Source organism: Berghia stephanieae, chromosome 7 (assembly GCF_034508935.2).
Source record: "Berghia stephanieae isolate SIO BIC M18660-M18661 chromosome 7, UCSD_Bste_1.3, whole genome shotgun sequence".
NCBI lineage: Eukaryota > Metazoa > Mollusca > Gastropoda > Nudibranchia > Aeolidiidae > Berghia > Berghia stephanieae.
Genome location: NC_088366.1, coordinates 33,210,295 through 33,235,294, shown reverse-complemented (window position 1 = coordinate 33,235,294; position 25,000 = coordinate 33,210,295). Strand labels below are relative to the sequence as shown.

The 25,000-nt window shown below is 36.0% G+C and overlaps 3 protein-coding genes across 15 annotated transcripts in view; 1 reads left to right on the top strand and 2 right to left on the bottom strand.

Moving 5' to 3' along the window:
- The window catches only part of LOC144977112 (DNA replication complex GINS protein PSF3-like), a 10,955-nt gene extending 10,659 nt beyond the window's left edge, over positions 1–296 (bottom strand). The window contains exon 1 of the mRNA XM_078921933.1: positions 138–296. Within this exon, the coding sequence (XP_078778059.1) occupies positions 138–288 (151 nt within the window). The 5' untranslated portion in view covers positions 289–296. The remainder of the gene's footprint in view (positions 1–137) is intronic.
- A 293-nt stretch (positions 297–589) lies between these two features.
- The window catches only part of LOC144977111 (uncharacterized), a 56,031-nt gene continuing 31,620 nt past the window's right edge, over positions 590–25,000 (top strand). The window contains exon 1 of one of the 2 annotated variants that reach the window (XM_078921930.1): positions 590–730. The gene's annotated coding sequence lies outside the window, so the exon portion shown is untranslated. The remainder of the gene's footprint in view (positions 731–25,000) is intronic. The other variant, XM_078921931.1, reaches the window with a different exon arrangement.
- The window catches only part of LOC144977110 (uncharacterized), a 34,352-nt gene continuing 17,947 nt past the window's right edge, over positions 8,596–25,000 (bottom strand). For all 12 annotated transcript variants that reach the window (XM_078921918.1, XM_078921929.1, XM_078921920.1 and 9 more), the window contains exons 3-7: positions 17,375–17,619; positions 16,050–16,223; positions 13,927–14,132; positions 11,802–11,981; positions 8,596–11,259 (exon numbers count right to left, since the gene is read on the bottom strand). In XM_078921918.1, coding sequence (XP_078778044.1) covers positions 9,987–11,259; positions 11,802–11,981; positions 13,927–14,132; positions 16,050–16,223; positions 17,375–17,619 — 2,078 coding nt within the window. In that variant the 3' untranslated portion in view covers positions 8,596–9,986. The remainder of the gene's footprint in view (positions 11,260–11,801; positions 11,982–13,926; positions 14,133–16,049; positions 16,224–17,374; positions 17,620–25,000) is intronic.

Here is a 25,000-nt window from a genome sequence, read left to right as displayed (position 1 = left end):
ATGTCAAAAGTCAAACCCGATGACGAGAAAGCAAGGCCAAGGGGGAAAAAGAGAGAGAGAGAGAGAGAGAGAGAGAGAGAGAGAGAGAGAGAGAGAGAGAGAGGGGGGGTAACAGAGTACTATTTAAATATGAATACCTAATCCCTCAAATTTGTTCTCTAATATGCATGGTACTTTCTCTTGGGTCGCAAGTATATCGTCAATACTGAAATAATGATTGGGGAGAGCACTCGAAGGTGCCGCCATTCTTTCGAGTGTTGTGTTGTGTGCTCTGCTAATGATGGGCATAGGGTATTATGCAAACCAATTCCGACTACAGATTTAACATGAATGCGTCGTTGCTTCATATTTGACCGATTTCAAGTACGTAGTCGTAGAAATTACGGAAACCTCCCATCACTGCTAAAGGTCAAGGATATACATAACAGAGGATTAATTGTACACTAGACCGAGTCTAATATTTATTATTCTTTGATATTGTAAGCTCAAATTTAACTACTTTGTATATTTTATTAGATATCCTAGCAATATTGTACGATATGTGAAAATATTGGAGATAATTATAGAGGAGAAAATAGTTAGAGATAAACTGAAGTACAATAATCAATAATACCGGAAATTCTTCAGTTTTCATGAGCATGGAAATCTAACTCTAGTTTCGCTTTCTTCTTTGTGTTTACAAACAAATGAAACGTGACAAATAGGTACGGACCTCAGCTTTACATTGCATGTGAGTATTGCCTTGGATTGCAAATTTCATCATTTGCCATAATTTCCTTTAATCCCTATTTCTTGGCATTGGTACGGCAACTAATGACCTCATTTTTCTAGTCGAGTCAAAAGGGGTTCACCATCGCCATCAGTCATCATCATCGGCTGTCATTATTCCCAGACGCCTGTCTGGGGATAATGAAAATTCGTTATCCCCAGACGCATGTAGCAAGTGGGCAGAAAGATTTTATGCAAAATGCCAAACTAGGCGTGAAAAATACCAAATATTCTGGAAAAAATACTAGTAGGCAGTTTAGTGAGCAGCAGCAGTGGCAGTCAAATTTTGACCCAACTCGCCCATAGGAAAGTTGTGACTGGAAATTGCCGTTCGCGTTTTGGGGGGTTCAATTAAAGATGCATAACTTCGTTATAAAGAGGAATATCGCAGATATTTTGGTATCATTATTTTCGTCTTTCAATTTCCTTTTACTTTTAAATGGTGCCAATTAAGGAAAAATCCATTAATAATTCCAGAAGTTATATGAAGTTAAAATTTGGCAATTTTCAAATGCATTTATTTTTTTATTTACCGCGTGTGTTTTAAAAATTTAAACGCTTGTTTTTAGAATAACATCTAAACTTTATTCATGCCAAATTTCAGAGCCCTATATCGATGCGCAGACACCTTTTAACTCTGCGCCGAAATGCCTTGTTTACATTATCTTCTCATCATGGCTGCCGGACGATATCGATATTTTAAATTTAGTTATGTATTATGTTAAATTTAGTCCATAATATTTTCAGTACTATTATTTGCTATGTTTTTATTTTGAATACATACTTTCCAACTTTATTTATAGGCATTTTATAGTTTTTGTTTTAAAAGTTCGTATATTTCTTCTCTTTGTGAAATCCCTATCGATATTTAAAAAATACCAATTGCTTTAATTTAATTTTTATTTTACTTCGCCATCAAGTCATCAAGTTTCTTTCCCATATGTTTAGATATGTTTATCATTTGTATCCATATTCTAAAGGCCTTAGCCTTAATAATTATTATGGTAAGAAGTTCTATTAGTTTTGACACCCCCATACATTGAGAGAGAAGGGGGGAGGGGGTGGGGGGATAAAATTATATTAATTGTCAGTTCAAATGATGTAATAGCAATAAACCCAAAGTGGTTCAGCAGAATTTTTTAAAGTATTAAAAGCCAGAACTTTCCTTCTAATTAGGTATAATAGGGAATCTGTTTCAATTTATTTGAACTTTTTCATTCTACCATTTTATTTATATGCAATTAAATTGCCATATGTAAAAATAAACTCATTATGTCATTGTCATGACACAACATGTTTATATCTTTTCATTTAAATATACTCTCAAACCCTTTTTTATTCTCCATGTATTAATTAGAAGAGGGGAATTATTTGCAATTGTTTCAGTGAGATATTGGGGATAAATCCTAAAGTGATAAAGCAAACTGTTTCTTACCTCTAGCCGAGTTTTTGATTATGTAACATTTGCGTCATATTATGTAATAATGTGTTAATTTGAAATGTTTATCTTCCTCTTTATTAATGTAAATGCATTGTCCTCGATAAGACGAACATTTTGGTATACAATGTATGATAAGAACTCCATATTGACTGTTTTAAACCATTTTTTATTAACATCACGCGATTTCGGTCACAACTTTGCAATGGTAATTTTTGGGTAAAAATCGGTCTGAAATTTCAGACTTTGAACTGCCGTAACTACATTTCTAATCAAGATAGAAACAAAATTCAAACTGTTTTGTAATCTGTGTTGCCAGCTCTTTCATATGACATTGGTTTCAAGTGTGTGAGGTACATTTAGAATTTCTATTAAACTCCCTAATGGTTGTGTCCCAAAACAGTTAATATATCAAGTGATATTTAACACAAGATGAAAGTAAATAGTGATCAAATGTCAAATCCAGCTCTTTTTAAAAAATTATTTCAAAGCAAATGGATCAATGAAATTTCTTTTGTTACTTTGATCTGAAAACGTCAAACTGGCAATACGACTTTTTATTTTCAACCAGGAAGAAAGTTGTTTATCATCAAATCTGTTCATAGTCCACCAACCATTTACATTTTCACTACCTACCTACCTGTTAACTTTATTGATCATCTCTTGTTTCTATAATTTGCTCATTCTGGCCACAATTTTGGGGATGACCGGGAATTATTTTTTATTTCGCGGACGAATTCCTAGGCCATGGTGTTGTTCGCCCCAAAGCCCAAAACCGACACCTATTATTTTCCTGTCTTCTTCGCACAAGACAATACAATTTAGTATCACACGTCCGCAAAACTAGATCCAACAACATATTTTTATTCGAATCAAAGATGAAAATAACTACCAAAACAAGGAAGCAAAAATGGTGGAAATATGTTTAGCTCATATATGAATTTAAGATATTCGATAGCGGTATGGATAGACATCTCAGTGGGTTAGGCCACCTTTCATTTTACTCCTTTTTGCTGCACAGATTCGAACCAGTCGCGACCCCCCCCCCCCCCCCCCCCCCCCCCCCGCACACACACACACACACACTTTTTTGATTTTTTGTTTTTTTACTTTTTTTTTTTCTTTCTTCCCAATTGATGTTCATTGTTTTCACTCTTGTTCCAAATTCCGAGCAAGAGTTTTTTTAATCAGTTGAATTTTTTATTTCTCCGATAATATTATTTCATTATTTAATTTGCTCTAGATCTATTATTGTTTTTTTTTGTTTTGGTCAAATGATAATATTAATAATAATAATAATAATAATAATAATAATAATAATAATAACTGTAATAATTGTTATTATTATTACTATTACCATCATAATCATTATTATATTATTATCAATAATAATACTATTTTTATTATCAATACTCTTATTATCATACTATTATTATTATTATTGTTATTATTATTATTATTATTGTTATTATTATTATTATTATTATTATTATTATTATTATTATTATTTATTATTAATTATTATTATTATTGTTAACACTATTCCCTGCTCCGAGGGAAATCTCTCTTTTTCTTTTTTTTTTATATTTTGACCTAAACCTTAGAGTTTTTTTGTTTGCTTAACCTTTATGTAAATGTGCCGTTTCTGAGCATGAATTTCTTAAATTGTTTTTATTTTTAAAACAATTATTGTTTTTTTTTTCTCCTCTATCTGACCATTTGCTCGGTCTCTGAATATTTCTGTTTGTTTGCTTTTTAATTATTTATTCTTTTTAGACACTATTTGAGATCGGAGTGGGGACTAATATATTTGCTAGAAACTAGAAAAAAAAAAACAAGAGAGAGAGAGAGAGTTTAATAAAAATAAAAAAAAGAGGTGGGGGGGAGGATGGATGAGACATTTATCCCTTTCAACGTTCTGTTAAAAGAAGACGAAATTTTTTTTTTTTAATTTTTTTAAAGTGACGTTACCCGGATTCGAACCCACAACGTCGATTCTGGTCAAACGTCCAGGGCAGACGACTAAACCATTCGGCCATGACAGCCACTTCGAAGTCGACGCAAATTGTGTATATGTAGTAACAACTGATTTTAATGTTCGCTAATTTTATGTTTTTATAGATATTTTATTAACTTTCCTTATTTCTATGTGCATTTGGAAACATTCCATATTCTGGCATGGGGATAATTGTTTAAAAGAGCGGAGTTTCAAATATGCGTCTGGGGATAATGAAAATTCGTTATCCCCAGACAGGTGTCTGGGGATAATCACAGCGATCATCATCATCATCATCAGTCATTAAATTATTAAAATTGAATTGCAAAATGAGAATTAGAGAGTCGGGGGGCAATGGTAAAGGAGAGAGGTCTCTGTCGCCATCTTGCTCTATTTATACAAAGACAGTAGCCAGATGGTTTAAAGCTCTCTCTCTCTCTCTCTCTCTCTCTCTCTCTCTCTCTCTCTCTCTCTCTCTCTCTCTCTCTCTCTCTCTCTCTCTCTCTCTCTTGCCATAGTGTCATCCCTTCCCCTTTGCATCTCACTGTGAAATCAAAACATAAAAATTCAAATTGGATTGAGCTCAATGAAACCTATATCATTTTAAAGTGCTTTTCAACACGATTCTAATGATACCAAAATTGTGGAAATTAGATAAGCAGAAGAAAAGTTATCTTAGTTTAAAGGCTGAAAAATGGTCTTCTATTTGCCTTTGTTATTTACTGACGGAATTTGTGACCTGAAAATTGTTGCATTTCCAGTAGTAACCACCATTTGGATTTCAAAACTGGTCTAAAATGGCCGCTAAGATTTGAGTAAGGATTTTGCTGGAACGAATTTCATGGATGCGGTATACAACTTTACCCTGAATTTAATTTTATATAAAAGTTAAGATGTTAAATAAACGTGCCATCATGAAATTTTGATTTACTAAGTTCTAATCTTTTAATTATCCACAGCTAAATTATACCCTATTTTATCCATAATCAAAAGTTATACTAAATTGTCATTGATTTTAAAACTGCACCAAACGATAGAGTAATTTCTCCTGAAGAAAATAAGACATCAATAATTAAAATCCATCGATAAACAAAAGATCAATGGAACTTTTTCTGAGACCCATCACTCAAAAGTAAAAAAAATCGGGTCACAGCCACTAGCCCATTTATCGGCTTCCTGCTGTGGGCCAAATGGACTTTAACCAAAATACCTACTTTCAGCTCGGTTTGCAAATACATGTAGGATTTGTCTCTCACTAGACCTAGGCTAATGGATTAAAAGCCAAGACATCGGGTAGTGGGTGTCTAATACCAAACTATAGATTCTCTGTTTGGCCAATTTAATCAGGCATTTGGCCATCTGGCAGCTCAGCTTCTGCTTACGTTCTGCCTATAACACACACATAAACAAACACAAAGGGGGGGGGGGGAGGGTAGGAATGAAAGAGATCAAGGTCATAAGTTACTGGGCACCAAGCTCGATGCCACCTTCGTCCCTCCCTCCCAAAGCATGGTACAAGTACAATGTTACTGTGTACGTAGATCCTGGTGCTAGGTGCCCGGTTACCGTGTACGTAGACACTTTGTAATAAAATACCAATAAAAACATAATATTAACCAACAATAATTCAGTCGATGGATAGTAGGTTACTATCTATATGCAAAATATACATCGTCATTCATGTGGGTGTCATGGCCGAATGGTTACGTCCTCTGCCTTAGAAGGCTTGTCGGAATCAACGCTGTGGGTTCGAATCCTGGTGCTGCCACTTTTTAAATCTTTTTTTACTATTCTTTCTACAGAGCGTTGCAAATGATAAATGTCCCATCCACCCCCAACCCCTTTTTAAAAAAAAATATTTTTAATGTGCCGTGTTTGTGATCAAATTTTTTTTATAAAGAATATTACCTTAAACCTGATACCACTTTGGCAGATAAGGAGGACAATTATCACAAAAAGAAAAAAACAATAATAAAAAGTAAGGAAAGAGAAGAACAAGAAGAAGAAAAATCTTCTATTTATCTTAATCCCGATACCACTGTGTCAGATTGATAAAGAAGAAGATTGTCAACAACAACAACAAGAATTAGCAACAACCCTCTCTCTCTCTCTCTCTCTCTCTCTCATCTTATATTATATATATATTATATATATATATATTATAATATATATATATATATATATATATATATATATATATATATATAATCACACACAATAGTTGGAGAAAAATGTTCTTTTTTGTGATCAGCCATTCTCATCAGTGACGGTGTTATCTTGGGGAGGTATCTAAGAATAATTTATTATTATTAAACCAGTGAGCGAGGATACCCCTTCTGTTGCAAGCAGATTAGTAACTACTAATAATAATAACCTCTGACACCATATATTATGCTTTTGATATCAAATGTTTAACTGTCTTTTAAGATTAAGTCATTTCTTTTGCGCAACATATTATTCCTGAAATCTGAGGTTTTATCCGTAAAATGTCCATAAAATTGAGAGTAGGCATGTCTTGTGTAAGATAAATGAAGAAACACAATGTTTTAAATGAAAGGCAACATATATTGTTTTTATTTAATAATTATGAAATGGCTCACAATGTGAATGACATAACAAGAGTGCGCTTGGATGCAAAAAATGATGTAGATGATGAGATAAATATACTATAATTAAAATGTAATAAGATAAGATGACTATGTCTATGGTGATGATGATGATGATGATAATAGCAATGACAGTAATGATAATAAACAATCAATATTATTATGATCTGTCTGTCAAGTGAGGTTTTACCCCACCATAAAAGTTTATAATAAATGTCCTCTGGTTAATCACAGAAGTGTGTCAGGGAAGAAAGGAGTCTATTATAGGGTGCTCTTCGATGAAAAGCCCCATCTGATAACTGTGTTGTGACTAATGCATACATCCTCTTATAAAGATTTAGTCGATACACTAAGATATGAGGAGGGTGGGGGCAAACTGGCCAGATTCATGACTTCTTTTTTTTTTGTTTTCTGATTGAGATATTTTAACCAAGATATTTTATGGAAATAGCTGAAAACATTATTTTCGTTAGAAATGGGCATGTTACCAAATTTAAATACACTACTATACATCTGACGCGTTTTAAAATGACCGTTCTTAGAAATTAGAGTGTACGGAATATCATGCATTTTGTTTTTTGCAAAGATTGTTTTTCTTAGAATTAAGGGGAGGGAACAATATAAAGATAATATTTTATAAGGCACTGCTGGTGTCTATCTGGTCCCACGGAATTTCATGTTGTCGTTTCATGTTTGCAGTGGCTGCAGCAAGTTCTATTCAGTCGCACTGCATTGAATTTTTTTATTTTCTTATTTATTTGTTTATCTGACTTTAGACCAGGGAAGATCCATATTAGAGACAAACAGTTTGCGATTGGCTGGCTTTGGTTGATTTTTAACGAGCTATTTCACCTGGTTATAAGACACCTGTTTTTCATAAATGTCGTTCATATTTACTGTTGTGGGGATTTGCATTTAATTGTGCATGTAGTTGTAGTATGCATGAAATATACTTTTAATGTTCCAGGGTCGAGTTCTTCCTTTCATTATTTGTAACAGAGATTGTGTTCAGTGAAGACAAGAATTAATTAACGTCTTTGATAAAGGGGCATTCAATAAAAAAATTAAATGCTTATTATAAAGATAAACAACTTAGGTGATCATTTCCATTTACAAGTAAGTGAAATATGTACTCAGTCCTCCTTTTTTTCCATGGGATACTGATTTTTTAAAACACAGATTTCGGGCAGTATTAATTCAAAAGAATATATTTAGACATGATTATTAAGTGTGCTTACCATGGTCATGTATTTAGAGTTTGCTTCTTCAACCTCTACCATATTACACCAAAGGAAATAAATCTAGTCATTGTTAGAACACATTGCAGTAAAAAATCGGTTTAAAGATCTCCCGAATTTTAGCTGCATTTTCTTGACTTTTAAACTCCCTCTCATCTGTTGTACCAGGTTGTCAGCTATTCTACACTGGAAACCAAACCAGACCTCTCTCAGTCATAACCTGTCTGTGGCTTTGTTGGGTGGAAGTGGTATTTTTGAGTGATGTTTTCAATTTGGTTTATGGGGGGGGGGGGGGGGGTTGTTTTAATGGTGTGACTTTACCTTTGGTAATATAATTGTTTATGTCAAAGGGAAATTAACTCTGTAAAAAGAATTTTAAAATAACCAAAAAGTTTTTTTGTTTTTTTTTATCATTAAAAAGGATCTATTGGTAATCCTGTTTTGTTTTGTTTTTCTTGTTGTGGGGGTGGGGTTTTTTTTTTTTTTTTTGTGTTTTTTTTTCTTTTAGTTTTCTTTTATTATGTAGTTGGGTGGCTTGACATACCTGTGATAGCATAATTTTTGGTTATGGTCTAAATATTCTTTTTTGCATAAATCCGCCGAGTCAAATTTATTTATTTATTTATTTATTCAGTGGCATTCCTCCATTCTCCATTTTGTTGTACTAGAGCCTGGCCTTACTTAAGGTTTCCATCGTTCCTCGATCACCCGTTCTTATTTTAAATGGTTTTGTCCATTAGGAAAGCGTCATGGACTGTAGATTATACATATTGTCCATCAATTCTCTGCAATTTTAATTGGTTAAATTTGAATAGCTGATTGAGTCGTGGAATCATTTACTGATTGAAGTGTTTAGATATGTGATTATTGATGATTTGTTTAAATAAGAACACTCCTTGGGTTAAAATTGCATTCTTTTAGGGAAGATAGCTTTGACATTCATCTCATTTCAGAAAGTATGAAGTATAATTTATGCAAAATGGATTTCTTCTTTTTCTTTAAATCGTTTTATACAGTTTCTATAGTCTCAAAAAAGTTTTGTTAGTGTGAACACTTTTATATGAAGATACTGCTTCTTCAGAATTTAATAATGATTTTGCAGACTGCTGTAGTGGTTTCCAAACGTTCATTTGTACATATCTGGTAGGACAATGTGGTTTGTCAATAGAAAGATTACTATTTAACGTGAACTAGTGTCATTTCCATAGGGATGCATAAATAACATAAATAATTCTTCAAAGCAATAACAATTTTAGAAATCAGCTTCGTATATTTCCTCATTGGAGAGGGAAAAAATTATGAAACTAATAATATAAGCTCCAGTTTAATCAACAGAGACTTGACAAATGATGTGGATTTTCAGGATTTCCATTTGATTTACCACCCATGTGTACCAAAGCTCTCTTGAATACATTCCAACCAGTCTGAATAATTGGCCTTCCAGCTGTTAAAGATAATTCACTGTTTTTTTGACACAAATGATCTGAAATCTAGATGGCCAGCTGGTTCAATTGTTGGGCATGTACTGAAGGTAGCTGTGGACCAATAGATGATGAATTTGACAGAAAAATTGTTTCAGGTGCATTGCTCTGTCATGTAACACTATTGATGAAGGGGAAGCCCCAAACGTCTACATCATTTATCTGTTGATGAAGCTGAAGTTTACAATGAGTTTTAACATTAACCCTCTCCTTACCACCTATTTTGGTCACATTTGTTACGACACAATATACATATTTTCTTATTCAGGTTTGATTTGTACATCACAATGATATTTGTTTGATTAATAAGAACAAAGTTGTTTTGTAGAGAGATTGTTTGAGTTTAAAAGGGCAATTTTTCTGCTTGGTAAGCCTGCCATTTTTGGGAAAATACTGAAAATGGTCGGTAAGGAGAGAGTTTTTTAAAAAACTTTCAAACTTCAAGTTGCATTGTCTGAATTAAGCTTCCTCATAATATGCTGCGATCCTAAGCTTCTTCTTTCCTTTCTCCTCGTCAAAGTAGGGAACCATCTGTTTAGGCGTGAGTCCATCCTTAAGATTCAAAATTGTTATTTCTGTGGCCCGATGCAACGGTTGATCTACTTCCAAAAGGCCTCTATAGTGAGTTGCATTTGTAAACACAGCAGAAAATCTGGATCTCCCTGGCACGCTGTATGCATTTAGGTACGAGAGGTGTAGGTTCTTTTTGGCATTGGTCATCGTCAACTTACTGAGACCTGTTGGGGAGAGGTTATAGTGCTGGCTAAAGTCGACCCTTGTTCCTCCAATCTTTTTGACAAAGATAAATGAAAATCGCTCATCCTTCCCTTGGTAGATGACAGTTTCAGACAGCGGATAAAACTGTTGTTCATGATACATCTGTACCAACTTTTCATACGGTTCAGGCAGGTGGCTTGTACCGTATTTCATTTGCATATCGGTGGTAAACGCCTCATGATTGAATAGTGCAGCAAATACATAGTGCTGTGAATGGGACTGACTTTTATAGCTGTGCAGTAATGTCATGTTGTAGTTAGACTCTTCCAAGCGAAGTTTGGTCTTTTTTAGCTGTCTGTGGTCCATACCATGCTCAAAGATGAAATCTGTATTGGATCTAGAAGGACTGGCCATCTTTTTTCCCACCAGCAAGAAGAAGGTGTGTTTTTGTAGGGTATGGGAGGTGAAGGACTGCAGGAAGAAACCTTCAGCTCTCAAAGCATTGACGTAGGCAGTCAGATGATGTTCATCTACTTTGTAACGGACTGTAATTTCGGGGGTCTGCAGGGATTTTTGTGCCTCCCATGATGGGTGTCGATGGAGTTCAGACAGATCATAGAGGAAGATGTTTTCATAGTCATTCATTAAAAGGGAAGGCTTCAAGCTGGCCATTATCTCTCTGCTCTTGTGTCGAAGGTGGTTGATTCCTTTGTCACATAGTAAGATGACCCAAGAATCTGGGAAATCCAAAAGAGCTGAATGGTAGAAGTTTCCATAATCTGTGTCCAGCTGAAACCCCACTTTATTGTTGTGATGTTTGATGGTTGGTTGGTGGTAGAAGAGGATGAGGTCGTCTGTATGAAGGTCTGCATCTTGCCAGACGACATTCTTGTCACTGACACTGAATCCCCCTCCATACCAAGTGTTGGGATTGTGCATGTGTTGGGCAGGCGACCTAGCTAGGAGGAGCTCCAGCTGTTTGTCACCTAGGAGTGTCTTGCTATGGAACAGACATCTGGGAGATGGGACCAAAAAAATAAACAACAAATTATATTCTCGGTAATGTGGCATGTTGTTAAAAGGTTGTTTTTTGTTCTTTTTTTTTTTTTTTTTTTTGGGGGGGGGGGGGGTTTATAGATAGTTCAAAGATGACGTCACTCAGGTCTTTGTTATTTGCCATCCGCGTTTATGAGTAATGCTCACTGTACTGTATTAACCTGACTATAATCGTTCATAGATACACACAGTTTTTCTGTGTTAGTTCGTTATACTTCCGGGTGGCAATGTTATGAGCTTCTTAGCCAAGCGCATACTATCTATACCTTGTAACATTTTAATAAAAATAGATCACACAACACACATGCAAATGAAAAAGTTTCAAGTTTTTGTTGTTTTTGTTTTTTATTCTGACCTCTCTTTCCATAGATCTCTCCGAAATGAGTTAGCCGTGGTCTTTTTAGTTTTACTCTCTACTTATCTCGCTCGGCAAAATAAAGGATAAACCCCAGCTAAATATATTTATATATGCATTTTTGAGTCTTGACATACTGTACTAACCTAGAAAATCTCATGACATCATAGACATTGGAGTGCCAGCCCAGGGTGGAGTCGATGGAGACTGGGTCCAAGAAGGTCATGACCGAAGGGTCGTGGTCAGCAGCTGGCGAAAGATCGTCCTCCACATAGTGGCTAAGCTCCAGGCGTGTGTTCCACATGCCACAACGGTCAAGGATTAGTCTGGGGATTAAGGAGAAAAGGAGCATTTGTGTGTGTTCAGAGTTTGAAGCATCCATCCTGCCTATTAGGTTTGAAATATTCGTGAAATGCGAATTAGTTTTGTGCCATAGCACTTATGTTAAGAACTTTGGAGGGTTATTTAATCCTGCTGATGGAAAATTGTCAATTCATAAAGTCATGTATATGGACCAATATTGTTTTCCAGGAGACAACTGTGAATTTGTAGGTTTCAATCTAGCGTAACTGCAGTTCATGTAATCGTTGTATAATGAAATCCTGATAAAGCCAACACTGCCGTACCAGAAAGACGGTTTGACTTATCAATGGCACAAACTTAGATAACGAAGAGAAAATTTGAGATCAACAAATGGTGTTGAATTTAGCTTTAAACAGAAGTTGACTTTATGCAGATTCCACTGTATAGGAGTGATAATGCTTATGAGTCACCAGTACTGACTAGCAAAACATATTTTGTGTTTGTTGCCTGTGGTTGTCTGTAGTGCCGCGCTGAAGACCGGTCCGGACCGCGGTCCGACGGTCTTTTAGCTGTGAACCGAAGATCGGTCCCAGAGGGGAATATCGGCGGCGGTCCTCACTTCTTATCACCTTTCAACTAGTGCGGGGCGGTCCTTGCAAGGACCACGGTCCTACGGTCTCGCGCCATAGCCTACTACTTCCCCAGCGATTCGTTGCTTCGGTTGCCTATCTTCCACCAATCACCACCCATCCCACTTAATTAATCGCACCCACCCCCCTTTGCCATACACTAAACGACACAGACGACCATACAGACGACCACCAACCTCCACTTCCCAAACCGCCCTTTCGTGTGTGAGATGGGGGGAACAGGAGGCCTTGGACGATTCCATTATACGGGGTAAATTTCAAAATTTACTACACCATAATGATCGCAATGACAATGATCTATGGTGAAGGCATGACCCCTCTTCTCTAATGGGTTATTGTTTGAAATGTATGTGACTACAAAAGATGTGTGTGTTTGTGTGTTGTGTGTGGTGTGTGTGTGTGTCGAACCTAGCAAGTAGCAAATCCGATTTTTTGTTTTCTTTTGTCCATCTCTTGTCACCACTCCTTTCTATCGCAGTGTTGTCATTTAAAATAATACAATAATATTTAAATTTCGTTTGGTGTTTTTACTAATCAAATAATATGAGTTTCATTAGTTTCTTCCTTCCAAAAAACCCAGTTATAACGTCTGAATTTTAAAAAAGTCCAATAGAATATTTGGGGACCCCGATAGCTCAGTTGATAGAGCACTCTCTTTATACGCAAAGGGCCAGAGATCGATCCCGGGTGCAGTCGATTTTTTTCTGAATCCCTGTCTACTCAGCAATGAATGGGTAGCTGAGTTTGTTAGATCTGGCGAAAAGTCACCATCGACCCCTCTTATCACCTCATCCACCCCTCTTATTATAACTTCACGTCTCTCTCTTACTCTTCAATGCTCGCTGCCCTCTAATGTGTGTGTGTGTGGGGGGGGGGGGGGGGGGTAGGAGTTGCGTGTGTGTATCAACGCCACGAACAACTCGATCAACTCCTTGGGCGATGCCATTATCTCCGTTAATGGGGATAAATTTCAAATTTTATTAAATTATCGAAGTAACAATGAAGTACGGTGAGCAAATAAAGAAGGCATCACCCCTCTTCTCTAATTAGGTTACAATTTGAAATGAGTGTGACTACTCCGTGTGTTTTACTCCTGTAGGCCACGGTTTTCATCGTGTAGCGGTCTTTAACGGTTCAAGAATGAACGGACCGGTCCTAGGACCGGTTCTTGCGGTCTTCATTTCCCAAGGACCGTAGGACCGTGGTCCTTAAGCTTGCCAAGGACCGCCCCGCACTAGTTGTCTGCCTTTTTATAGTTTAAGTATGCCTTGATTGTGATGGGCAACGTATTATCATTGTTATGATGGTGAACTCTAACCTTTTAATATAGTCTCTGTACTCAATCCCCGTGGTCGCCTCCACGATCCTGCCGAGAACAAGATATCCCACGTTAGAATACACCTCCATCTTGCCTGGTGTGTAATGGAGGGGGAACGAGATGACATAGCTGATGAGTTCCTTTGGCTCCAGAGATTCGAAGGCAGACTCCTTGCCCATCTCCTTTGCGATGTTTGGGACTTTGTGCTGGTTCGATGGGGAAAATAAAAAGAGAAGGTTTTAATCCATTTGAATTGTCAACCAAACAAGGGTTTCCTCAGAAACTAGAATTCTATCAAAAAGATTTGATTTAAACATTCAAGTTGCCATGCCATTTTTTGATTTTCAAATTTTACTTTGTATAAGTGTAATCAAGATTCAAGAACTAGTATCTTGTTTTCAAGTTAATTGTATCGGCGTAGGTTGCTTTATGGTTAGCACACTCCTTTTTTAATATCAAGGATCCGGTAAATGGATAGCTTAGTCTCTTTAGATCTGGCGAAATTAATTGTAAACTGACCAGCCTGTTCGTGAAGTCAGGGACACGCTAATGGGGCTCTCCTCGACATCTATTCATTCAGAGGATTCACTTTGCTTTATCGATTTAGATATAGTTTTATGTTGAGTTGCACATATTTAATCGGTTTATATATATATATATATATATATATATATATATATATATATATATATATATATATATATATATATATATATATATATATATGTGTGTGTGTGTGTATATATAGATTAGATTCCCTCCTATTTTGTTTTCATTTCAGCAAAATTTAAAGGGAAAATAAGTAGAATATTGTTATTTTACTCAGAAATTGATAGAATGAACTTGAAAACAAGATACTAGTTGTTGAATCTTGATTACACTTATACAAGTGACCCCCGTGAATTATGCGCTTCCATTCTAAATCATTTTAAAGTGACAACTGCTTTAAATAAGGATATAAATCCATAACTCAGTTGGTACAGCTATTTCTCTTCAAGTTAGGTTGTTTTTTTTTCCCAAAACATACCCGATTTTTTGTATGCTGCCTGCGGCAGATCTGTTTATTTGTTTGTTTGTTTTTTACCAGGTTAAATGACTCTACGGCTGAGCAAATACCTACAGTGTGATCTTAGTAGTGGCGCATGTTTGTTACATACCTTTAATTTATTTTTATTTTTTTTTTAAAATTTTAAGTATTGCCTCTTTGCAAATGAGGTCCCACCTCATATCATGTGTTACCATGTTGACTGATGGAGCGAAAACAGCAGTATGGCATTAGATTATTAGATTTATACAATAAGTTGTTCAATGAGCGTCTTTCTTATAACGAGCACACAAGGTAGTTGTAGTCCCAAAGTTGTGACAATGCAACACATTGCTTCTTTCCTTTCTTATAAAGACCGCGCTGTGACTTGCAAGATTATTATGCCGAGAAAACAATTCTCAGTTTTCACCTTGTATTTTATACCAATTGGTAAGACTTTTTTTCGAGCCCATTCATTTTTGGGAAAAACTGATTTTACTATAACGTTATAGCGACAGTCTTGCGAGACATCCCTGCTATCCTTTGTTTGAAAAAAAAATGAAACGTAGAAGTTCAGGAAATATTTTTCTCCAACACGCATCTGATCTCACTAAAAATAGATAGACGCGCAATGATATTTTGACCAGAATAATAATTTTTGCTTAAGGTCAAAGCCCTGAATTCGAGAACCAATCGTAGAGAAAAGGATGTTTAGATAAGATATCGATTTCAATAAGAAATGGCATGTGTGAGGTCATTGGAGGGGGGTGTTCTTGAACTCCTGTGTTTTGAAATTTCGAAATCTTCCCCACTGTTCACCCCCAAGGTCGGGCATCGGCAATTGGAACTCGTTCGAAATTCCACATGTAGGAGTTCAAGAATAGAATGTTAATGGTAAGGATTACGTTCCCAACACCGTCTCAGTTTTCTTCCTCGTCGTTCGTTGACGTCGTGGGTCGGGAACGTAATCATTAACTTGCTAATTTTCAGTCGTAGTGAGACCTTATCTGAAGCTGCTTATATAATCAGTTTTAACGAGAGGAGAAATCCTGATTTGAAAGAAAATCAAGTTTAACGTTATACAATTAGAGATACTTACACCCCTGTCTTGGTAGACAACGTTGAACATGGGGTCGTACAGCGGACCTTGAGTGTTGTCCCAGCCTGCACTGTGACGTAGTAGGTGGTCTACCGTGATGTCGCTTAGTCTGGGATCTACTTCATCGGATTTCCAAGGACGGATGTGACTCAAAATGCCACCATTGCCGAACACCTAGATATAAGATACACATAGACGTAGAGTCATGTCATCCCCATTCCTTCTTCTTCTTCTTCTTCTTCTTCTTCTTCTTCTTCTTCTTCTTCTTCTTCTTCTTCTTCTTCTTCTTCTTCTTCTTCTTCTTCTTCTTCTTCTTCTTCTTTTTGTTGTTGTTGTTGTTCTTTTTCTTCTTCTTCTTCTTCTTCTTCTTCTTCTTCTTCTTCTTCTTCTTCTTCTTCTTCTTCTTCTTCTTCTTCTGCTTCTTCTTCTTTTGTTTATTTGTCGTTTTTTTTTTGTTGTTTTGTTTTGTTTTATTTTTGTTGTCTGTATTGTTTTTTATGTTGTTGTTTTTGTTTGTTTTTGTTTTGTTTTGTTTTTGTTGTTTTTTTAAGCAGCCAGAACTATCTTTTTGGTGCAGATTGTTTTGTTTTGTTTTTTAATTATTATTATTATTATTTGTTTGTATGTTTCCGTCTATTTTGTCTATTTTTTAACTACTTTTTTTAAATTTTAAATGGCAAAGCACTTTTATCCCTTACGGTATAACGGAGGGAATACCAGCCTATTACCTATAAAATACAGTGTAATTGTTTTAGATAATAACAAATAAGGCTATAAATTATAAAGTCAGTACTTTGTTAGTTATTTCTTGCAGCGATTTTATATTTGAATTTCCCTTGATATACTTCTAAAGATCTGGTATCTCTCTCTCTCTCTCTCTCTCTCTCTCTCTCTCTCTCTCTCTCTCTCTCTCTCTCTCTCTCTCTCTCTCTCTCTCTCTCTCTCTCTCTCTCTTATTCTCTCATTCTGTCTGTGTGTACGTGTGATTTTTATGAAATTTTATCCCAACTAGGAAATGGACATTCCTAACGACAGTAGCATACAGTATACTTTGGGTTGGTCAGAAACTAGAATGCTCTTGGAATCTGTCTACTTCTCTGATTGACCGAGTGTCCAGGGTTTCTTGCACTAAGGACGACGTTATTTTGTCTTCTCCATTCATGATTTTCATTGAACATGCCAACCGTTGCCGGCATAATGTGAGCTCGCACTCAAATCTCCCACATAAAAATTCTGCATTTTACCAAAGTTAGCCCCCGGAACATGATATTATGGATAATACTATAGACTGGTAGTAGAAACCATTTCGGCTTGAGATGTCCTACCTTGTCTTCCAAAGAGAGAGACCCTTCTTCTACCAAGTGTAAAATAGCTACTCCAGTCAACGATTTGGCTATACTGGAAACGGGAAATTTTGAATAGGCCGAGACCTCGTGACCTGCTCTATCATGTCCGTACCCCCTGGCCAGGATGAGATGTCCATCCTTCATTGCCGCCACTGCTCCACCACGATATCCGTTCTCCCGTAAGAAATCTGTAAATTTCTCATCGAACTCAGGATACAAGTTGGCTGCAAATAGAGAATGATATTCATTGAGGGTTAATTGTAATGTGGCTTCAATGTCAAATAGCAAGTATAATAGGTGTTGTAGTCTTGTGGTATGGCACTCGCTTTCGGATCGGAAGATCCTGAGTTCGAGCCTCCTTCGGCGCATAGTTGAGTCCTTGGAAAAATCTCTTTACTCAAATTCTCTCATTTTCTCACCGTATTCAGATGTAAAATGAGTACCTGGCCGTTAACATCCAGGGATGTAAATCTTTCAGAATTATTAGGATTTCCTATTTTTCACACATTTTCTTAATACCTCAATACCAACAACTTTTGTGATAAGAGATACTGCTGTACATATAGTATAGAGAATTTGTAGTGTGTATCAATTTTCAATGTACTGAAACACTTAATTAACACGACTGTTGTGTCAGTTGTGATTATACGTGTATTTAATCATTCAACTTATTTCCATGACAGCTTCCGAATTTTAATTCGGAAGTACTAAGGATTGATAGCGTTCGAATTTCCGAATTTTCCTAATTTTAATTCGGAACTAGATTCACGTCTGTTGTGTAAACAAGGAGGGTTATTTTTAGTTTACCGGAAGCAAAACATGGGCTGTAGAATCGAAAGTAAAAGATGGTGGATACATATCGAGTATTGGTGACTGAGCTCTGAAGTTGTTGTTGCACTTTCTTCCTAAGGTTCAATTGGAATTTATTTCTGTTTCTGTAAGTAATTCCTGTGTGGTGCAATCCATTTCAGTCATAATGAGTCTGAAGGTACATTTCCCTTAGCCTTGGTCTTTGTGAGAAATGTCTATAGGGTCTCATTTCTCTGATTGTGAGACTGCCACGAACTTTTGACTGTGATTACTGTGATGGGGAAAAAAATTCAAATTTGTTTGTTCTCATTGAAAGCTACACCAATAAAGTAAAGGGCTTTTAAACACGATTCTAAACTAGTAAAGCAGTATTGTTATTGTAATGTACTTGTACTCTAATTGTCTTTGTTATTAGCAGAAGGGTTTGAGTTTGGGACCTGAGAAAGTGATAAATATCGGGAAGTGACCATTTTTTTCAATTTCAAAATTGGCCTTAGTAATAATATGGCTGTTGAAATTTGAGTAAGAGTTTTTATTATTGTCAGATTTAGTCATTGGGGGTAATATTTTGACCTGAATTTAATTTTAATTTAAAAAATTAGGTGTTGGATTACGTGCAGTGAAAATAAGTTACGAATTGCAAAATTCTGATTTTTTCATTATCCCAAACTAATTTAACCCTGCTTAATCCATAGAGATAAGGATAAGATTTACTAAATGGGCGCCGATTTAAGCATGAACAACACCAAATAATGGTATTTCTTTCTGACAAAAAGGAGACATAAATCATTAAAATCCATCCATAAACAAAATAATCTGGATTTTAGTCTGAGACCTATCACTCAAAAGTCCTAAAAATCATGTCACAATCACAAGGCCATTTATCACCTCATTCCTGGAGTGTCACTTGGAGTTTATCTAAGTAGATACCTACTGAGACGGTTGATGTAGAGACTATTGAAATGAGCTCGCAGAATTTCAGAATTTTTTTCAAGTTTGCATTTACATCCCTGAACATCGTTGTCTCTTTCCACAAAGATTGTAATATCGTTTAACAAGCGTCATGTTACGTGTTGCTGTTGGCCAGAGACTCCTTGTCAAGCGCTTTGAAGCATGTTTAGTGGATATTGCTCTATATAAAGTTCAAGCTCAAGTTCCAAAAACAATCAATGGGGGATATATATTCCCAGTCCACGCTAATGATTTAGCCTATAGGTTGTCTTCAAACTATCGCATTTTAAAAGATTCAGAACACGGGAATGCATCATAAATTAGACTAATCACTAAAAGTTAAACATATACTTCGTGCGGGGTTTTTTTTTTTTAAGTCTGCCTCAGGCAAGGTCTTTTGACCCCCCATAGTGGACAGGGAAGTCACTTACTGTATCTTCTATCCCCAATGTTTTCCAGCGTGCTATGTCTTTTTCTTGGAATGATATTAGGCTACTTGGTTTTGACGTGACCCAGGCTGTCTTGCATTGTGGTAATTTATGATTTGAAAATATAATTACTTATCAGCATTTCTGTGTCTCGTGTGGTTATGTCTGGGTTAGATGTTTAGGTGATCTCAAACAAGTACACTGATAGTGTGCTCTTGAAATCTACATTATTCTTTATTTTAACCATTCCCCTTTGTCTCACTTTTTTCTCGTGAGCTTTTAATTGTACATCTAGATTTTTTTTTCATCCCATTAGCTTCATCTTTACAGGTGCTGAAATGACCAAAATGTGTGGCAAACGCCGTAAACCGCTTTAAAACAAATAAAAGCAAAACAACTCTCTGCCTTTTTATCTCCTCTCACATTTATCTCTCATCACACATTCTATCCATTACCTCCCTTTACCGCCAACATTCCTGACAAAAGAAAAACAAAACAAAACAAGAAGAAGAAAAAACTAGATAAATCCCATTATTTATTACTACTGGTTTACCCTGCGACATACTGCGACAGAAACTATCAACAACACCAATAACAACAGTAACTGCGTCTCTGTATAACTTATTTAACTTTGACTAGATCTATGTAAATATAAACAAGCATCCGTCGTGGTGTTTTGTTCCCCTCGTATATCATTTACACGTTAACTTCTACTTCTATATTTAGATGTCAAATACCTCACTTAAGTTTATCATTGTATCCCGTGTAGCGCTGTCTACAATATCTCGTTTCTTATAATGATACGACTACAGCCACTGCCACCACTACCACAACGACCGCTACTACTACTACTACTACTACTACTACTACTACTACTACTACTACTACTACTACTACTACTACTACTATTACTACTACTACTACTACTACTACTACTACTACTACTACTACTACTACTACTACTACTACTACTACTAGTACTACTACTACTACTACTACTACTACTACTACTACTACTACTACTACTGCTGCTGCTGCTACTACTACTACTACTACTACTACTACTACTACTACTACTACTACTACTACTACTACTACTACTACCACCACCACTGCTGCTACTACTAATTCTTGTAAACTGGTCGAAGTTACCCCCAACTTTGACCTATTTCTACTCGTACTCGTATGCCGACTTGAAAAAAAAAAAAGGGGGGGGGGGGGGCAATGAGTGAGGGGTTAACCTCTTTTCCTTTCTTTGCACCACTCACTACATAGTGAATGATGCAAGGTTGTTTCAATTTTTCCTCAAAGTTGAATGTAAATAATACTTTGACCTTTAAACATGAAACAAATACCGTTTGAGGATGATCATATTTTATTTTAGAAATTTTGTTGGGTTTTTTTTTAACTTTCTCTCTCTCTCTCTCTCTCTCTCTCTCTCTCTCTCTCTCTCTCTCTCTCTCTCTCTCTCTCTCTCTCTCTCTCTCTCTCTCTCTCTCAAGGTATCAAAAGCGCTAGAAAAATATGAAAGAAAAGAATAAAACAAACATCTTTATGATACTCTATAAAACCCCCCTCACTCCTTGCTTCACAGCCAATACCCAGGGTTGTTAGCCTTCAATATCCCATCTCTTTGTTTTGCATGTTTGGTTGATTACTTAATGGTTGCGTTTTCAAGTTATAAGTGTGGCGACAAAAAAAAAATTGTTGAAGCACGGAGATTTGTGATGAACTTTTTTTTTTCTTTTATGGCATTCCAAACCTCAGGTGGTGGAATTCTTTCTTTATGTATCCCCTTTTTATGGTTGTTTATCGTGTTAATAAAATTTAATACGAGTAGTTAAGATAAAAAGTAAATCAAAATGAAGGTATGCTTTGTTTTCGTTTGTTTTTGGGGTTTTTTTTTTTTTTTTTGGGGGGGGGGGGGGTTGTTTTGTTTTTTTGTTGGGTTTTTTTGTTGTTTTTTTGTGTATTTTTGGTATTTTGTATTGGTTTTTTTTTTTAATTGATTTATTTTCTTTATTTTTCTTGTATTGATCTATATCAAAGGGAACCGATATGAAGATTGAAGAGTTGTCATTTTACATTAGTTACCCATCGCTTCAACAAAACAAGTAGTCTTTAAGAGCCACAAGGCACATGGAGCTGGAATTTATATAAGTTTCTATAGCATATTAAGGACAAAAGCAAATTGCTTGCTACCTATTTGAAAGCACGCTAGTCTATCGCAAAATACTTTCCGCTGCCAGATCTGACAGACCCAGCTATTTAATCACTGCTGACTGGACAGAGGGGCCAGAAAAAAAAAAAGAACAACGGCTTCACCAGCTTTGATCTCGGTCCCTTTGTGTGTGATGCAAGAGCTCTATCAACTGAGCTATCGGGAGGGACACTTAAATTCCGGTGCCTCAAATTAGAATGGATTTAACCTGACCCTGAAGGGTGTCACCTACGTCAGACATCTAGTATTCAATTCCATCTAACCTTTCGATAATCCTGCATATCGTTGATTTAGTACATATATGTGAAATAGGCTTCAACAGTCGTGACGTCACTTCCCTCGAAATGGCGAAATGTCGCATAGTAACTTAGTAACTGGTTCTAAACTATCGGAACAATGGCGGACGCCCTTATGAATTACTTCTCCGACAAGCATAAAAGTGTATCCAGAGGAGAAATCATTATAAATCTGGTATGTTGTGACTTTTATACATTCTGATCACATGACATGTGATAAAGTTCTAGCCAGCATGAAGAATAAAAAAAGTACCGATTTTCTTTGTTTAGAACCAAGCTACTCGTTGCTAGGCGGACGTGACATCAGACTATTGAATCCTATTAGAGTGTCTGTCGACTTTGGAAGGGTGTGTGGTCTACTGATATCATGACGTCCGCCTTCAAACCCGTAGGTCTGTGGTCAGAGTTCCGCTCGGGGCGGCTCAAAGTTTAGTCCATGTAAAAGGTTCTCAACTCACATTCATTCACCGTTCTCAGATGTAAAATGAGTACCTGGCCGGTAACAGCGTTGTCTTGAAAAAAAATTGTCATCGTGCCTTACAGGCGTGATGTCTCGTCCTACATGTTAATTGTTGCTGTTGTTTTGGAACCTTTAAAGCACTTTAAGCACATGTGATTATTGCGCAATATAAAAAGTCACGTTTCAAAAGTTCAGGGTTTTATTGAGTTAATTTAGTATATCCTTCGTCATTATCTTAGAGCATTTTTATGTTGATGACTCGTGAAAGTTTTATCATTCAGCTTGTTATTTAAACCAAACAAACAAAGATTTCTTAACCCTGTATTCCATTTATAACTTCTCCCGACTACTATTTCAGTATCTGCCAATCCCCTCAATAAACCCCACTGCCACTGTATTATGTATTTTAAATGTATACCTACCTACAGGCCACGTATGGCAATATTACCATAACATGACAGAACACTTTTTCTTTAAAAAATTTGTGGCCAGAAAACATTTACTTAATAATAATTATAACAATATATCGATAGATCAAGTTGTCCAACTTGTCAAAAAGTCATACCTGAGACTCCAGAGAAGTCTTTATGACAAGTCGGGGATCGTTCATTCAATCTATCGATTTGTGGGGTACTAAAAGCTTTCTGACCAAAATTGTTTTAAAAGTATTTTATACGACAGAGGTGGAGTTTTGACTCGGGTTACCCTTTGGTCTGTGCTTACCTTACCCCCAACCAATTACTTTTCTGCCCCGACGAATTCTGCTATCCGTGTGTCATCTCCAGCCAGTGATGGACAAGGGAGATTCCTTGAATGAGACGGGAGTCGGGGGGGGGGGGGGGGCGGTTCGTCGGTATATTATAAATCTTTTTTTTTTTCTTAATTCGTAGATATTTCAGTCAACGTGTGACCTTCGTGAATAATAATATATTCTGGAACGCTATGTGCTGCCACTTACTGACGGAATGTTTTGGGGGTTTTTTTATTTTTGTTTTTAATTTTTTTTTTTTTAATGGCAAGAATATTTTTCGCGAAATATCGATGCAAAAAAAGTATGCCTCCCGAGACCTGTTTTCTCCTTAAATCTGAGAGTTCTGTGAATGCATTTTTACATAATATGGGTGTAATCTATCAATATAAGTACCAGTATTCCGGTCTATATTGATATTGTTCATTAAGATTTTTTTTAAATAAAGAATTTAGCGTATCTAGTAATTTGTGCCCTGCCACGTCAATCTTATATTGTAGGAGTGAATTGAATAAGACAATTTAGAGTTTGAAGTCAAAATGATCAGATATAAATTTGTAAAGGATTTAAGCTTACTTTAAGTTGGGTTTTTGTTGTGTTTTTTGTTGGTTTTTCTTTATTTGGGTTTTGCTTCGTTTTTTTTGTTTGGATTTGTTTGTTTTTTGTTCGTTGTTTTGTTTTGTTTCCTTTTTTTTTCTTGGTTTGTTCTTTTTGTTTTTATTTTGTATTTTGGGATTCTTTTTTTTTAGGGGAAGGGGGGGGGGGGGTTCTTCTCTTATTGGTTTTTTTTTTCTTTTTTTTTTTTAATCGGGGGCGGGGGGGGGGGGGGGGGGTGTTATTAGTTTTAAGTAGACTTTAAAAAATTTAATCTCTCAATGAAGGAAATTATTTAACTTGAAATCCAATTAAAGCGCATCCCGGTATAATACCAATTGGAGACAATTGGTCAAATTGGACGTTCTTATAGCTACGACTTAAGCTAGAACTATTCGTACCAGTAACCGTGGCACGTGATGGTAGATAATGGCTGTTTTACTACTACAACATACCAAATGACACTGTGTGTGTGTGTTTGTGCGTGTGTGTGTGTCAGACTGCCATTTGGGGGAATGAATGGTTAGTAGATATTAATCAACATGCCACACAGCCTTGAACAATTATTGGATTTGGATGTGGAGAGATTTACTGAAATATTGTCATCATCATTTCCTGGATTAGGGACTCTCTCTCTCTCTCTCTCTCTCTCTCTCTCTCTCTCTCTCTCTCTCTCTCTCTCTCTCTCTCTCTCTCTCTCTCATCTATCTATCTATCTACCTCTCCTATATTATATATATATATATATAATATATATAAATATATATATATATATATATATATAGTAAAAAGCCCGCAATTTCGCGGGGAAAGAACTATTTTCATTCGATATTGCCTGAATCATTTTCTTGATTAACTTGATTACGATTAGATGCACATTTTAATCGATGTGCTTGTCGTCGCTGCCATACTTTATTCGGCATGATTTTAGTTTATCAGTCAGTAGATATCAATATCAATAAGTCGCAAGTCTTTACCACGCTTTATTTGGGAGTGCTTTGCACTACCTTCAATACTTCACAAATTAAAATGGCGGCCGAGAATCAGATCAATGGTGAAATTAGGAAATTTTAAACTTTCACAGATCTATCAAGGTT